General features: G+C 35.2%; 1 protein-coding gene across 1 annotated transcript; it reads right to left on the bottom strand.

Annotated features, from left to right (window-relative positions):
* Positions 1-11,613: 11,613 nt before the first annotated feature.
* Positions 11,614-13,942, bottom strand: LOC128218722 (uncharacterized). Its single transcript, XM_052926408.1, has 2 exons — positions 13,401-13,942; positions 11,614-12,515 (listed from the first exon to the last, which is right to left on the bottom strand). The coding sequence occupies exons 1-2, from the start codon at positions 13,934-13,936 to the stop codon at positions 12,233-12,235; spliced, it is 819 nt and encodes a 272-aa protein (XP_052782368.1). The 5' UTR covers positions 13,937-13,942; the 3' UTR covers positions 11,614-12,232.
* Between the last annotated feature and the right edge of the window lie 2,981 nt (positions 13,943-16,923).

Here is a 16,923-nt window from a genome sequence, read left to right as displayed (position 1 = left end):
AATCGGAACTAAACAATACAAACAATTTCTTTGTGCACGGTGGCGTAGCTAGCGTGTATTTCCCGTGCAATAAAAAGGAAACCAGACATGCAAAAGTAAACGATACCAATGTAGTTATATACGAATTTTGTTGCAGAATAATGGTATATGTTGTCATTCTTGTGCTGATTAAAATCTTTGTAGCTCTAGTAATCAATACATGTGAATTTTATTAACGTCTTTCAAAACAAATGAAATTATTGAAATTAGTATTATAAAATTTGATAAAAATACTCAATTAACCGAACCCGCTAGTTACATTGACAGTTAACATGGAAAAAGAAATAAAATCTTCTTTTGTTCAACTACACTGATACCTTACCTTACAAAGCTACATTCAAACATTCCCCGTGCTCGACAAATTTAAATTTATGTGGTCTTTGTATTGGTGGAAAACGTTTGTTTTGTTCCGAAAATCTGATCTCATTTCAGCATGTATATAAGATTTAAATCGTTTTTTTTCTTCAAAAAATAGAACAGAATCTTCGGAGGTAGAATGGTTCTTAAATGTATAAAACCCGTATCCTCAATAAATGTGTGTGATATCTGTCTATGTTTCAGTTCTTTTGCACTAAAATACAAAGAGCAAAGGCATAATTGCATATCTAATATGTTTGCGTCATGGTAAACCAGAAGTTATGATAATATTTAGTTCGATTTTTAGCATCTCCTTGATTTGATACAAATATGTTTTAAACAAAATGCTGAAGTTATTTCTGGTTGTTTCCCTTTGACTTGGGTAATCAATTGTTTTCGGTTTCGAAACAGTCGTTATGATCCTAAAGTCATATGCTAAAAGATTGATTTTTAAACAGAATATACAACGGTGATATAACAAACAATGGTATACTTTTTATTCAACGCAGGCAAGTTGAATACAGATGAAACTAACAGTTTGGTAAACGAGTATATGATATTTATTTTTTTGAAAATCAATAACATAACGGATATAAACTTTAAAAAATAGGGTTAAACACAAATAATACGATTTAAGATTTTTATGATTCTACAAAGCATTGATGTTTATATTAAATATATTATATTTGTTTTCTCAATCATACACAGCTAGCTACGTCTCTGAACTTACACTGACACTTATACGTTTAATTATTAAGTGCAACAATATCATTTTGAGTACATTGATGACTGTATTTTAATCTGTACTTACCCAATCAACAACGCACCGGACCCTAAAACACGGTGACTAACTCTCGCGCGCCGGGGAAGATCTAAGACCCGAAGAGTGCATACTATTTAACGAACTTAGATTGTGATCACATGAATTAAGAGGCACGCCAATCTTCATTCATTCATAAAGTGTATTTTTCTATTTTTCTTGGTAAACATGTTTTCATGCACAAGTACGTAAATACAAATGCGTATAAAGGCTGGTAATTTACTAGTTCATCAGTTAAGTGTTAAAACACGTGTTCTTTCCGATTTGATGATCTTTTCGTGATGGTAAATTCAATAAAATTAATATTAAGTTATTAACTAATACGTGTTGCACTCCCATACTCCCGTTCCAAGACGCATTCCTGTCCCGTCCCGTCTTTTAGACACCATACTGTAGACAAATAAACGCTGCCATAACACCATATTGATAATTCCCCCTCCCAATGTGTACTTAAAATATAAACACAATAGTAATTCATATTCATTCAATGATTGAACATATGTTGTTTTTTACTTAACGAGCACAATTATTTTCGTCTGTGATTTTGGATACCATCAATACCCAAATTACAACTCGGCCATGTTTATATAGAACGTTTTGTATCTAAATAACAAGCTCATAGTGTTTATTATTTGCTCGTCCTTTTAAATGCCTGTATATTTATACTTTGCTATCCACAAAACTTTATAGGTGATTGGCGAATGCCTAAAAATCGACCTTGCATTTGACATTGTATATAATTCTGAGCCTTACAGAGACTGGTTCTGGTAATCTTTGATATCCACCGTAACTTCTCTGGAATTCATTTTACATTATTATAATCAGGACAATAGTTCTAGTTTGATTTGTATGACGCTTAGCCTACATGAACATTGTCACACCTGTCAACGCAGTAACAAGTTGATAGCAAGGGGCAGTATGTTATACCATTTCGTCAATGGTAAGGAGGGTTAACCTAAAACTGGAAAACTGTTCTCTCGTAGATATGGAGTGATTGGTCTCACAGTAAGCCATTGACTTGTCTCTTATCTTGTATCTTATGAAAGGGCATACTACACCAAATTGGAAGTGCCTCCTCATTGTTACATGCCTTACTTATTTTAGTAGACACATGGCAGTGAATCAAAGCATGGTTTTACCATCTCAGACCTTTGGCTACTTTCCATATGTATTGGTCTTGAAGCTGAATGTTTTGCAATTTCCTAAACAGGCTGAATATGCTGGATCTACTTGATTCACGTTTTTGTTCACATTTTCACCGCACTGTTTGCCCGACTACACCGGATTTGGTCACTTTATCAAATGCACAGTGGTTACGTTGAACTAATTTTATGTTTCTTCTTTGTCTTACGTTTTTAAATGTTAAGTACACATGTGGAACTTTCGCCCCATATATGGTGTTGGGGTCATGGAGTACTAAAAATTATTGTTCTTTTTACGCGTGCGAATTGGTCAAAGTCGATAGAATTTACAGTGAATTTATCTAGTAGTGTATTAATGATAAAAGGAATGACGACACCATTACGTCATATGTACTTCCGTTGTGTGGAAAATTCTCAATAATAAAAAATGTTCTTATGATTGATAGACATGTTTTCACATGCTCAATACACTGTAAATCAAAAATATCATTATTCCTCAAACTTTTAAACCTTAGGTATCTATTCTTGCTTGATTTATCATTGAGAGTAGAGATTAAAGCATAAACCGCTGCCCTATAGTTGAAAGGTCATTTTGGAAGAACTGTCATGGCGGACGGTGCAATTTTTAGAGTTTGTTTTTCAAGTGGAGTGATTTTTCTTAGGAATAACTTGACCCACCTTTTTTATTGGCTTAAAAGGTAATTTAAAGCTTGTACTTTAGGAATATATGTGGTTATCATAGCCTGCATTCGCTCGAAATGCCTTTAAATGTTGTCTAAAAATTATAATTTTACATTGAATTATATAGGGAATAACAATGGTGGTGTGCAACCTAAAAGGGACCAAAATGCTTTGTTTAAAAAGTGTTATTTTTGGTAAGAAATGTATTGCATTTCACTATTTCTGGCAAATTTTCACCATTACATGCATTTATCTTGTCCGGTTGATCAAAATATGCTATTTTCTGGTTTTCACAACTTTCGCCTTTTTTTAAAAAAAAGAAAAAAGAGTCGTTTGCAATCTTACGAGCACTGAAAATGTCCAAATTTGGTGAAAATTTGACTGCGAGAACTTGAAATGTGTGCAAAGATGTGTAGAACTGCCCCGTTTGATGCTTAGAATGCCATTTGAGTCAAAGTTCAGTTGAAAAACCTCAAAGAATGGCATTTTGGGCCAAAACGCCTTAGAAAATACATACGCACAGGCACTTGGGTGACAGGCAGTGAAACTGGAAAACCTGACACAGACTATCAGACTGAGCTAGCTTTGGGTGTATTTATGTATGAAGAACTAACTGAAAGTGTTTTTCATAAAAAATGCAGGGACGGGTTAAGTTATAGGAATGACGACACCATTACGTCATATGTACTTCCGTTGTGTGGAAAATTCTCAATAATAAAAAAATGTTCTTATGATTGATAGACATGTTTTCACATGCTCAATACACTGTAAATCAAAAATATCATTATTCCTCAAACTTTTAAACCTTAGGTATCTATTCTTGCTTGATTTATCATTGAGAGTAGAGATTAAAGCATAAACCGCTGCCCTATAGTTGAAAGGTCATTTTGGAAGAACTGTCATGGCGGACGGTGCAATTTTTAGAGTTTGTTTTTCAAGTGGAGTGATTTTTCTTAGGAATAACTTGACCCACCTTTTTTATTGACTTAAAAGGTAATTTAAAGCTTGTACTTTAGGAATATATGTGGTTATCATAGCCTGCATTCGCTCGAAATGCCTTTAAATGTTGTCTAAAAATTATAATTTTACATTGAATTATATAGGGAATAACAATGGTGGTGTGTAACCTAAAATGCCTGCGATAAACAATACCTAAGGAACTCATGAGCAAGTCACGTGACTAGTGCTACCGCAATGGAATGTTCGATGCACGTATTGATAGTTTGTGAACCGCAGTTATCTAAGTACCAAAAGTTTGCATTATACAATAGAAAAGAACAATATTGTTCTAATTTGTAGGAAATCTAACCGAATGCACTTGCGTTTAACCGGTAGATGATGTTACAGGGTACCTTCAGTTTTAGTGATGTTAAACCAAACGGGAAATGATTATTGTATACTAGCGAGTGTTCGGCCACTTTTTGAAAAAAAATCATTTTTGTTATCTTCTAAAAAATGGCAATACGAACTGGCACATCATATCTTTAAGACGTACCTCTTACATTTGACCATTCAGTAAAAATATATACCAAAATTAAACTACCATGGATACAGTTTCAGAGTTCTGACTCGTAACTGCTGCCATTTACACAAGTATTTAATGAAAAGATGTGAATGATAATTTTATTTCTTCATTTATATTCAGTTTCATAGCTTTCAGCAACCCCAGTGTTTGGAAGCAACAGTTCTGTTAGGTTTTTTTTCAAATATAATAACATGTTTTAAAGAAAGAACTTTTCAAAATATAAACATTTTAGTGCGATGAAAAGGTTCTAAAGTATTTTTAATCATCAACCAAGTTGAGGCACTAAGTTACACGCAGCCAATCTATTTGTTTAGTGCTCATCACGAAACGTTTTAAAAATAAATTTTACCAATAGATTGCGCAGTTGGCGTATAGTTTGGCATTTCATCATCTTATTTCACTTTCATCCTTTCGACAGGCCTAATAATCTACGCATGCGCATGATGACGTAATACCCTTTTTCTGTTTGTTTTCATTTTAAAGTTGAATGATTCGTTTGCGGTTAACTATAAAGGTACTCACATGATCGTGATGATTCTGTCTGCTGATGTAAAAGAAGTTCTAGTATTGATTTTATTGAGCAATTCGAGCATGTGTACCTGAAAAATGGCTTTTTTTTCATTTGTCCGAATCTCTAGTTTGTACGAAGTCTCGTAACTAACTCGCGGTTGGACTAGTTAGAGGAAAGCAGTCTCTCCGCGGAAAGGAGATGGGCATTCGTAAAGAACTTACAAAATAAATTATAATATTGCACATGATTTTTATTAATTGTATTATCAAAAGTACATAATTTGTTTAATGTCTGTACATTTTATCACTATTGACTGATTTATTCGAGCTAAATATACCAATCAACTGAAAAGGGCAACGGAAATAGAATTTCCCTCACGGAATTAGCATTCAAAACGCATATAGCAAATAAATGCACATGACTTATACTCAGTATTGTTATAGTATATACACTAAATCAATTATGTATTTTTTTGTACTTTTGCATTATTATTTTAAATGCGAACTGCGACTTCTATGCTTTAAATTACCCGTTCATTTTTACCGCCTGGCACTGTACCATGTACTCATAGGTTGGTCCTTTTAACTGTTTAAAGTAAAAATAATATAGAAGTTATTCGCCTACCTACATTAATTGTATTTGAATGTCTACGTTTCTCTTCACAATAAACCATATACATTCTTGTTGTTACCATACGCTACTTTTGCCGTTTTGACTTGGTATACATATTAGTGTGGTGTAACCTAAAATGCAACTTGGCTCAAGACCACAGTTATCTGCCCCCCGTTGACCAAGATCCGGATGGTAATACAGAAAAAAGAGTGCTTGTGTTCAAGTATCAATATTTTATTAAAATTGAATGAAAAAGAAGCAAACAATGTTGTTTTTGCAGAGAACTTGACTGAATTTGACACTCTATTGCAGAAATTGATAGTTTTCAGTGTAAATATTGGAAAAATCATAGCTTGTGGAAGTCTGAAAATTAGTTGTTTATAGCCGATTGACTCCTTGGCGGAAGGGTTCTGTATTTGAACTCAATTTTGACAGTCGGGTCAATGGTCAACATGGTGTTTTCTTGTGATTATATTTTGTGTCTTGAATTGTTCTAGAGATGCCATGTCCTTGTTTTTCAATTGGGATGTGTATAAAGTCAAAAGCCAGGTTAGTGTCTATATGAAACATATAGTAAAAATAACTGTGGTCTCACGCCACTTCCGTTTCCCGTTTTACCAACTTCGAATAGCAATTTGATACTGTTGTTTTTGCTGAAAGTCAAACTACTCTTCAGGTGCTTAACTGTATGCAAGATTATTGTGTTTTATGGCATATGCATGTTAATACTGATAAGACTAAAGTTGTTATTTTTTTACGAGGTAAATTGAGAAATAAGCCTGTTTTCTACTTTAACAATGCTCTATTAGAGGCGGTAGATGATTTTAGTTATCTTGGTGTAATGTTTAATTATAAAGCTACGTTTGGCAAAACTATTAAACATTTGACTAATCAAACACGTAAAGCTATGTTAAGTGTTATGACTAAAGTGAAGAAACTTTGTTTACCTGTTGATATTCAACTACAGTTATTTGATAGTATGTTGAGTCCTATTTTATTATATGGGTCTGAGAATATGAGAATATTGCTAATATATCTCAAGTTCAACTCAAATTTTACAAATATATGTTAAAATTAAAAATGTCTACTCCCATCTTTATGGTGTTGAGTGAGTTGGGAGCTTGTCCTATTGAAAACAAAGTTTATTCCAGGATGTTGAATTTTCGGGGTAGATTAGTCAGCGGTAATCAAGATAGAATTAGTTTAATTTTGTATCGAACTATGTATAATTTACATGAAAAGGGTATTCTACAAAAGTGAATGGATTGTCCAAATTAAAAATATTCTAGATAACACTGGATGTTCAGAGTATTGGATTATTTAGAGTATACCTAATTTAAATTATTTCAAGAATAAAGTGAAATCCGCAGAGTATGATCAATATCTACAAAATTGGCATAGCAGTGTTTATGATTCTCCTGAATATTTGAACTATAGGATTTATAAAATTGAAATGAAACTGGAGAATTATCTGCAATGTTTGCCGAAATACTTGGCTATTGATCTTTGTAAATTTAGATGCCTACATTTTAATTTACCTATAGACCTAAGGGTCGTTTCTATGGCATTGAAAGAGGAAGAGGAAAAAGACTTTGTACACTGTGTGATAGACAAGAATTAGGAGACGAATTTCATTATTTATTTAATTGTAATCACTTTATTTATGAAAGACGTAAATATGTTAATCATAACTTCTATAGATATCCAAACATTTTGAACTATGAGAATTTAATGTGTAGTACTGAAAAAAATAGGTAGAAAAAGCTAGCACTCTTTGCAAAAATAATAATGCTAAATTTTATTTGAATCATCTTCCTTAATTTTATTTTAAAATAATTTTTCATGATATGCTGATATGTTTGTTAGTTTTTTTGCTGTTCATCTTCATATTCCTATTTTTTCTTGCTGTTTTATGTGTTGATACATGTTTTGTTACCTCTCATGCTCATGTGGGCCAAGAGTATGAATAAAATTTGAAACTGGAAGCAAAGATTACACAGTTAAATCCAGAGTATCCTACCTTAAATAATTGGAAAATATAAGGTTTGTTGTTCTCAAATTAAAGTTAGATGTTCCATTGACTTATTGACATTTGGTCCGTTGGATTGCAGTCGGTTTTGCTTAGAAATTTAATGACGTTCCATTTTTCGTCTTTCGATTTTTCTTTACTTTTTGGCTGTCAAATGTTTACTATGTTACTTGCACATTTTCAAATCATGCCTGATTGTTTATACGGAACATACATACCTTGCCTACCCCTGCCTAGTTTAAGCCTTTTATAAGTGATCCACTTCCCAATAAACAACAACAACAAAAACAAACAACAAACAAACAAACTATGTACAGTACACAGCCTCTGTACATTGATCCTAATCTACTTACCTGATCCCTCTTTTCAGATCTCAGATCTGAGTATCCTGCTGTGCAGTTTTGGAGGTTTATTAAAAAATGAACCCTAAATGGCCCTGAGCCAAAAAACGAATACACAGGAAATTGGCCCCTACTGTGACACCAGTGCAATTAGCAGGAGATGCACAGCAGGGAATATCATGCCAAACATTCCTTAAACTAGGCCTTTAACAAGGAAGTCAGAGTGAATGATTAAATGGTGTGAATGAATCCCAGATACAGCTCATGTAATGTAAGTATGTATTTATTTGTAATAGTTATTGTTCTATAAAGTAACAGTAACAGTTATACGATGAAATACAATTGTAAATGAAACCAAGGATTGTATGCCTTTATTTATAATAATGTGTTACTGTGTATATTTATATTTTTGTATGATTCTATAATATTTGCAAACATATTCTATTGTTATTATTTTGTTAATTTTAGGACGTCTTCCTATAGACTTCACATTGAACATTAACATTTGTGTGTACAACTTACTACGAATAAATCGAACTTTTGAGACCCATCTAGTGTATCTTTATGCAATACAGGCAAGGTTATATAGATTGATAATATGCTTTTATAGCTCATTATTGTGATTAAAATCTTAATTTCAAAATTCTATAAAATATAACAATATCTTTGGTTTCTTAGTTTTTGTAGTTTCTATTCATGATTTTTCCAGAATAATTTTTATTACGAGGATGCAATCGCCTAAAATGTTGGGTCGGAAGAATTCGTCGTAAAATTATATGCCGCTTGTGCCGACATTGAATGAATCCCTCTCATTTCTCAACAATATGAGTTGCTTAGGAATATAATACGCATTTAACAGTTAGATCTTCTTATTCAGGGTGAGGAACACACCACGTACTTCTTTAGCTGTTTGTCATAATTTGAATGAATATTGATAATTTTATGCACAGCACCTGCATGATTTGTTTTATCCCCCCCCCCAACCATTGTAAATGACTGAACGGCAATTGCTAAAGTTCGGTCAGTTCGTCTTGCAGTTACCAACTCTCTTTGTTCTTAGGCACATATAATATACATTACATATACATTACTGTATATTGTTATTTGAATATTCAGATTTGAGAAGCTCTGTTTATCCACTATTTATGAATAATTTGTTTATTTGATATTTGAGCTTCATAAATATGCCTATGTTATAACTGCAACTGTTGTGGCAAATTGTACACATGCTATGTTCAACTTGTGATCAAAGGGATGACGGACAATTGGTAAACCTGTTACACTTCAGCACATGGAGTCTAATTTGTAAAGCGTTTGAAGAGTGCTGAACTGACCACTTTATATAAGATCCGAAGTCATTGGTTTAAACGCAATGTTGTGTATGACGCAGTATGATTACGAGCTTTTTAAGAAATTTAGGGATCACATCACTTGTACATATGTATTTTAGGCATTGCCTTTTTAAAATTATAAATAATAAGCACGAAGCGCGTGTTATGTTTTAAATCCAGCTTATTAGTGTTTTGTTCCATATTGTCACACAAACCTTTTGCGTGCTCTTGAGTCGCTTATATAATTGCACCACCATGATTCTTAAAAGAACAGTTATGTTGAATTATAGCAATCATACACCTGCTGCTGCTGCTGCTGCTGCTGCTGCTGCTGATGCTGATGCTGCTGTTGCTGCTACTGCAACTGCTACTGCTACTACTACTAAATGTTTAATTTAATACTTGGTTCAGTTTAACTTTGCAATATAACTTATGCAATACAAGTTAAGGAGTTTTGAAGAGGTACATAGGTGCATATCATAACTACAAAATAAAACCTTTTCACTTCTATACTAGATGTGGCAGTTCGGACGAAGATATGTATACAAACAGTCAGAAATAAAACCATGCATTAACACATCTAGATGAAATGGGACACTTAACTGTTATATGGTGAAAGGCGTGATTCACTTTGAGGCCAAGCCAAAATCGTTTGTCAACTTGTCAGCTTGAGTTGCCCCTGGCCATTAGGTCATTACAATGCTGGGTTGTAAAGACAGATATAAGGCCAGCATTTCATGGGCACGCTGCCCGCAATCGTTGTCAGCATCTTTTTCCACATGTGAATTTCTAAATGGAAATCATATTACATGCGTCTGCACAAAAAATAAAGAATGTATGTTTTAGAATTAATATAAGATACTATCAAGTCCTAGTTTAAGGAATGTTTGGCATGTTAATCACCTGCTGTGTATCTCCTGCTAATTGCACTGGAGTCACAGTAGGGGCAAATTTCCTGTGTATTCGTTTATTGACTCAGGGCCATTTAGGGGCCATTTCTATAACAAAACTTCCAAAACTGCACAGCAGGATACTCAGATCGGAGATCTGATAAGAGGGATCAAGGCGAGTAGATAAAGTTCCATAAACAGAGGTTGTGTACTGTACACAGTTTTTAGGGGGGGGGGGTCACTTATAGCAGGGGATTGTAATGCCAAACATTTCTTAAACTAGGCCTTTAATGTTATTCATTTCCATGTGGATCAATCTCATTAAAATCCTTATACAAGCTTCACGACGTCACGCTATGTGCATCTGAGGAAATCGCGTTAGGGTTCACCTCATATTGACCATTCCACTAGCCAAAGAAATTGCGCGTAAACGTCAAGGCAAACACAAAGCTGAACAAGTCATGGCTGAATTAAGCTGTGAGTATATGGGAATTTTACAAGAATAGCAAATTCTAATGCACAGAGTGGTGTCGTTTACGAAACTTATACTATAACGTTATAAAATGAAGTGAACAATATAATTTTAATGAATTTGCCTGTAGATGGATGTTCTGCATATGCAAAACGCTTATCTACTTTGCTGCTTTGAAGTTCATCATCCTCGGCACCCCAGCGTATTCATAACCGCATATTCATTATATAATTCGGAACTCCTCGGCGCTTTTTATCGAAAACATCCCCGGATGTATGTGGACGGTTTACATACTCAAAAATCGCGTAGTAATTGTATTTAGCAGTTAAACTTTATGACTTAACTCTTGGGAATCTAAATTATGTTTGCATTAATGCACTTCACTGGCAATCAATTTAAACTTAGATCAATAAATACTATAAACAACTTTAATTAGTGATTTAAATCAAATTTATGAACTACTTTAACTGATGTACAGGCAAACATCCGAGGTTGTTTCAGATAAAAATGGCGTTGGAGCTGCGAATGTCATAATATATGATACCCTTGTCAAATCGGCTGTAAAAATATCGTATCCATGAATAAATCATGATTTGAAATCCAGCCGCTTGATTGGTCACATGAGACACACCCGATGCGGCACGGAAATGGCCGAGAAGCTACGGATGAGATCTCGGTTCTGAATGATACACAGTCAGTTGAAATTTAGTGAAATAGAAATGGTCCTTCCTCTTTAGACATAAGCGGAATTAATCGACTGTCTGTGGACGATGCTAGTTAACATTTGATTGACAAGGGGAAAACACAAAACTGACTATTTTATTAATATATTTTTTCAATCTACAAAATGAATAACACTTGCAACGAAATTGTCAGCGAATATTAGATAAACACATTAACATAGTTAATACGGTAATGGTGCAAAAACATGTAAGTGTACTAATATTTATTAGACATTCAGGGTTAGGGGAACCAACGCAAACTATAAGGATAATTAAAAGTTTTTCTTGCACAATCTAATACATCTTCCAAAACTGACCAATATTGAAATAGAGAGTATAACTATTCAGTACTATCAATTCATAAGATGGTCACAGTGAATAGTTAACATTTTCTACACATTCGTAGTTGCTATCACTGAGCATATTGACCCTTACTAATAATTCAGTTTCTAGCATATAACTTGTCATATTCGTATATATATATACATACAGTTAATGTATATCGAATTCAAACTTGGTTTTAAACTTACATTCAAGGTATCAGAATGGTTTTGCTTCGTTTTCTTCCAGTATACATGTAACCTAATAATAATATAAAACAAACCAGAACTACGGTATGTATACTAATGTCCCAGATTAAGGTATGAGAAACTGTCACAAACACGGAGATTCGAAAAACGAAATAAACGAAGCATATGACTGTACCAGAAATATATAAAATTATGTATAAACCAAAAACATAAAATAGTAAAATGTTCATTTAACCTACAAAAGGCACGCTCGAGAAATACGCCTCAGGACCTGAAACGCCACTGTATGAGTTGCTAGCCATTATAGGCTCCTGGACCGGAAGTGGATTATCCGCTCCGAGGACCCTGGTGAAGAAGTCAAGCGTCTGCTGACTGTCGAGCTCACGCGGCACCCCGGCCGCCGCCACTGTCTGTTCAGCCATTACCTGGTGGTACAGCTCCCGCCGTCGCTCAGTGGCGAACAGGTCAACCTCGATTGTCCGGGTAACAATAGCCTGGTGACTCTTCCATATGCTGAAAAAATATGGCGTAAATTTATATATATATAATTATATATATAATTATATAAGTGTAGTTTTACGGATAATTAAATGCATACACAGCAAAACAAGTTCCCTTTTTAATATAGATATTTTATTTTTATATTACATTGGTTGTTTCTCATATTCCTTTGTTATATCTTCGTTCATGCTATCTCATTCTGTGTTATATCAACGACTTAGCCAATTTAAGTCCCCCCTCCCATTTGTTTTTTACATAAGGCCTTAAAAATAATGTGTGTTGAAAGCAACGGTCTAAAAAACTTGGAAGGGTAGGGACATTTTTGTTAAATGTTTTCCCTTAGTCCAGTCAAAACAGCAAAGCCAGTACTGCTCACTATAACATTTCAGTGTGTTATTAGATAAGTGTTTTTATCATTTATCATTTTAGTGTTTTATATGAAAAAACACACACTCTAGGGTCGGAGAAGATGTGCTAGGAAGAGTCGGGTTGCCCGAAACACAGATCTTGTTTAGGCTTAATACATATAAACGTCATTTAATCTAAATGCATGACAGTTTTTTCTTCTGCTGTTGTGTTTGGAGATTACTAAGAAAACAAATGTACTCAACACATACCATCAAAGAGGGCACTAATCAATGTATTTTTCTACTTTTCAAAAGTAGGACTATGTTGCAACGTATTATGTATGATTGTGAAACAAAATAGTTTATTTTCGGCTGTTGAAACACACAACTGATCTGATTCGTTAAACTGTATGATTGTAATAAATAACTAAATTTAACAGTAAGATATATAAGGGACATTCAGCTATTGTAGTAATTTTGCCCATGCATCCATAATAAAAAAATATAATACGTGCACGTATTCAATCAATGGATGAAACTATGTCCATACCTGAACTCAAGGTCTGCAGGTTTCACCCGTTCTGCCGTCACAGTGACGACAATCATCGCCCGTCCCTCTTTTATACACAGATCAACCGCCTCCGCAACGCGGTCATAGATGTTCTTAGCGGTCACGTGGTACTCCTTGTCACCCGAGCGCATCCAACGGCTCGGATCCCCGTGAATATCGTGCGTCTCGTGCTTAACGTCAATATTCTGACGGATGTCTAGATTGTCCACCATCGATAGCCGCTGCATGAGAAACTCGCTCAAACTCTTCTTTCCTTCTGCACTGTAACTGCCTTGGACGACATGTTGACCCATCGCCATTTTCGACGAGACTTCTTCGTAATAATCGCGTCTCGTTTCCTCCTCTTCTACTTCTCGCTCGCCTATGATCATGCACGACTCTTGTACTTCCGTTTTCCTTGGAGGTGGCAGTGGTGGACGTCGAACAGTGGCCACAGTCTGATATATAGGCGTTTCCGGAATATTAGGCGAGGTGTGACGTACCAGCGTCCCTTGGTCCCGCATTGTTGGTGTCATGTCCACTTTGACCAGTGAATAGTTGTTGTCCGTCTGTACACACATCGGCGGCGGAGGAAGCCATATCTGGGGCATCATCGGTACTTCCGGATACTCGATCATTTCTCCCTCCACAATAAGACGCTCAATCGTCTTTCCGCCTTCTTCGGCATTGTGAATGGTCACTGTGGAAACGCTATTGGCGTCATCCATGCCGCCATAATGCATGGCTTGGTTGTAATTCTGTAGCTGTGACATCATGGAGGCATCATACAAACATAGTCCGTTATTCGCAGCGGAAGAGCCTTGGTATCTTTCCAGGGCCATGGACTGTCCCCCGTCTGCGCTGACGTTTTGTCCTCCCACGCCTGAGTTTACCAAATCAACTGCATTTTTATTTCGTCTGCACGGGATCTCGTACTCATATGTTCTCTCCGACCATTCCTCCTCGTTTTCATTTATTTCCTGTACGTCGTTTCCTCCACCGTACATAGCGGCTATAATCTCCTTAGCAGTAGCTTTACCAACCGATCCGCCACCACCGACGCCGCCGCCGCCGCCGCGGAACGGCGCAATGTTAGACGAGTTGATATGTCCGTGGTAACTACTTGACGAATGCCTAGATGTCACGTCAGATGAATTCTGAGATGTTCCAGTAATGTCCTCTACATAAAACATATCGCCATTCGAATCCTGCACGTAGTATAACTTACTGTTATCATTGTCTTGAACGTCACGCATCGGACTTCCGGGAACTACTTCCTCTTCTTGGTCAACATTACGCGTCATCGTCGTTATTACAAGATTTCCACCATTTTGCAACTTAGTAATATTCTGTGTTATACCCGGTAGAATGTCTTGTGCTTCTGTGCTGTCCAGTCTGCTAATAGATTCGGCGATTTTCGGCAACATCGCAGCGAGGTCTTCCTCAGTAACGTAATTTCCGACCCCTTCCTGATTAAGGGCCGACCGCATGGACTGGCCATGCGCGCACATGACTTGGTGGCCATCTTGGTCAGCCGGGATAACGGAACTGCTCTGATAACGCTTGACCACACGGTCATCGATGGAGCTTGCGCCGCTGTCCAGTGTCCTTATTATTGTCATTTTTGACCGCTAGGCTACAACAAATTTTAAACATATTTAAGACATTTGTTTTCAACATTTCCGTCGGAAGTGTCGCTAGGTAACGCCTTAAATAGTTTTAATGATATAAATACAATGTATTATTTTGTTAACTTGTTTAATTGTTTGATCTTACTCAGTATCTGTTCACTCATGTTCTGTATATTTAAAAGCTTATCTTATGTAAAGAATAAAATAATAATTGATTTCATTTGTGATTTTACTAAAGGATTACAAGGCTCTTAAATATAATCAATTTCCAAACACGTCTTAATGTTCTCTTAATGATATATCGATAACATGTTTGTACATTATTTTGTACCTGCTTTTGCGTCACATTTCTTAGCAATTGTAAATATAAACATATAACAACAATACAATAAACCAATAAAATATACCTACTACACATTCCCTCAGAGATATATCTAAGCAGTGTACAATACAACACTATAGTTATATTTGCTACAAAACGACACATAAAACACCAAGCGAATGACTCCTAGCTGAGGATTGTAGCTTTGAACATTTACATTAAACATGATCATTAAGTTGTTGCTCTACCCTTTTTGACAGATTCGCGTTTATCAAAGCGTTGTCTTAAGGTGAATCGTACACTGTTGAACTGTGTTTATTGAAGATTTTATCTTACTAGATGTACAGTAACGGTTTTTGTTATATAAACATATATTTATGTTGTCGAAGTGAATTCGGACAAAAACAGAGAAAAAATAATCAGTTTTTCAGTTGCGTGTTTTGAGCAATGTTAAAATGCAGAACACTTTTTACTGTCACATTTCTATACCTTGCCACAAGAAATGGAGAAAAAAGAAATGCATAGACATTTGTATAACATATATTATTTAACTTCACAACCCGATCAACCGTATATATTTAATATTCAACTACTCAATACTGTTCAAGTCTTCTCTCCCGTCCCCCAGATCGCCAATATAGTCGTATAATTCTTTCACTACTTGTCTTCTATAATAGCATTCAGTGATAGTAGTTATTCATATTTCTATCCATTCTCTTCGATACAGTTAAGCTTTAAAAGTTACCAATAATGTTAACTTTAACGAATTTTTGAATCATCGGTCCATCGTAGGTAGTTTCAATGTTTTGAGGGCTAATAAAGCCACATACGGCCTTAACATCAATGTCATCTACAAGCATACGTTCTACTTCTGTTGTCACTGTTCGTTGATGGTAGCGAGTCATTTCATCCCCGGTGTTGTTCCATGCGTCCTGCTCGGTTCGGTACATCAACGTCATACGATGCATGTATTGATGATACTCATTGCTGTTTAGTAGCCTCTCATAGTGCTGAGCTGGGTATATATGGAAATGGATTGCAATGAAGCGCCACATTTTCAAATGTTCCGAAAACTTTTCAGCGAGTGGTAGCCACTCGTGAACATACTATTTTCCTGTGACCACTCGTGAAACAAAATACGATATTACACTGAATTCAACAAATTTTCTTTTTATTTCATACATATATCATGTTTTTTTTCAATATATTTCCCCACTAGAGTAAATTTCTGTGTCCTCTTTGCGAAGGGAAGTAACTGCGGCATAATCGCTATGTCAAAGTTACCTCCTCTTCACGCGAGCAGTCCGTCCATTAAAAAAAAGTTCCACACTTTATGGAAATGGTTGTTGGATTTGAAATTATTTTTAGATAAAACCCTACTTGCATCAACGAAACATATCATTTTAACATTTATTGAGGCACAAAACAAGTATTTAAACAAAAGCATTTCGGAAATAAAAAGAAATGTATCGCGTAGAAATACAATTCAATGAAACTTGAGCATGTGACATGTTTGTACATTCAAAAACAATTTCAACAGATTTAAATTAACAATGATGGACTTATACAA

The sequence above is a fragment of the Mya arenaria genome, chromosome 15, assembly GCF_026914265.1.
Source record: "Mya arenaria isolate MELC-2E11 chromosome 15, ASM2691426v1".
Classification (NCBI taxonomy): domain Eukaryota; kingdom Metazoa; phylum Mollusca; class Bivalvia; order Myida; family Myidae; genus Mya; species Mya arenaria.
The sequence above is the reverse complement of the archived record's forward strand: the minus strand, read 5'-3'. Positions and strand labels throughout refer to the sequence as shown.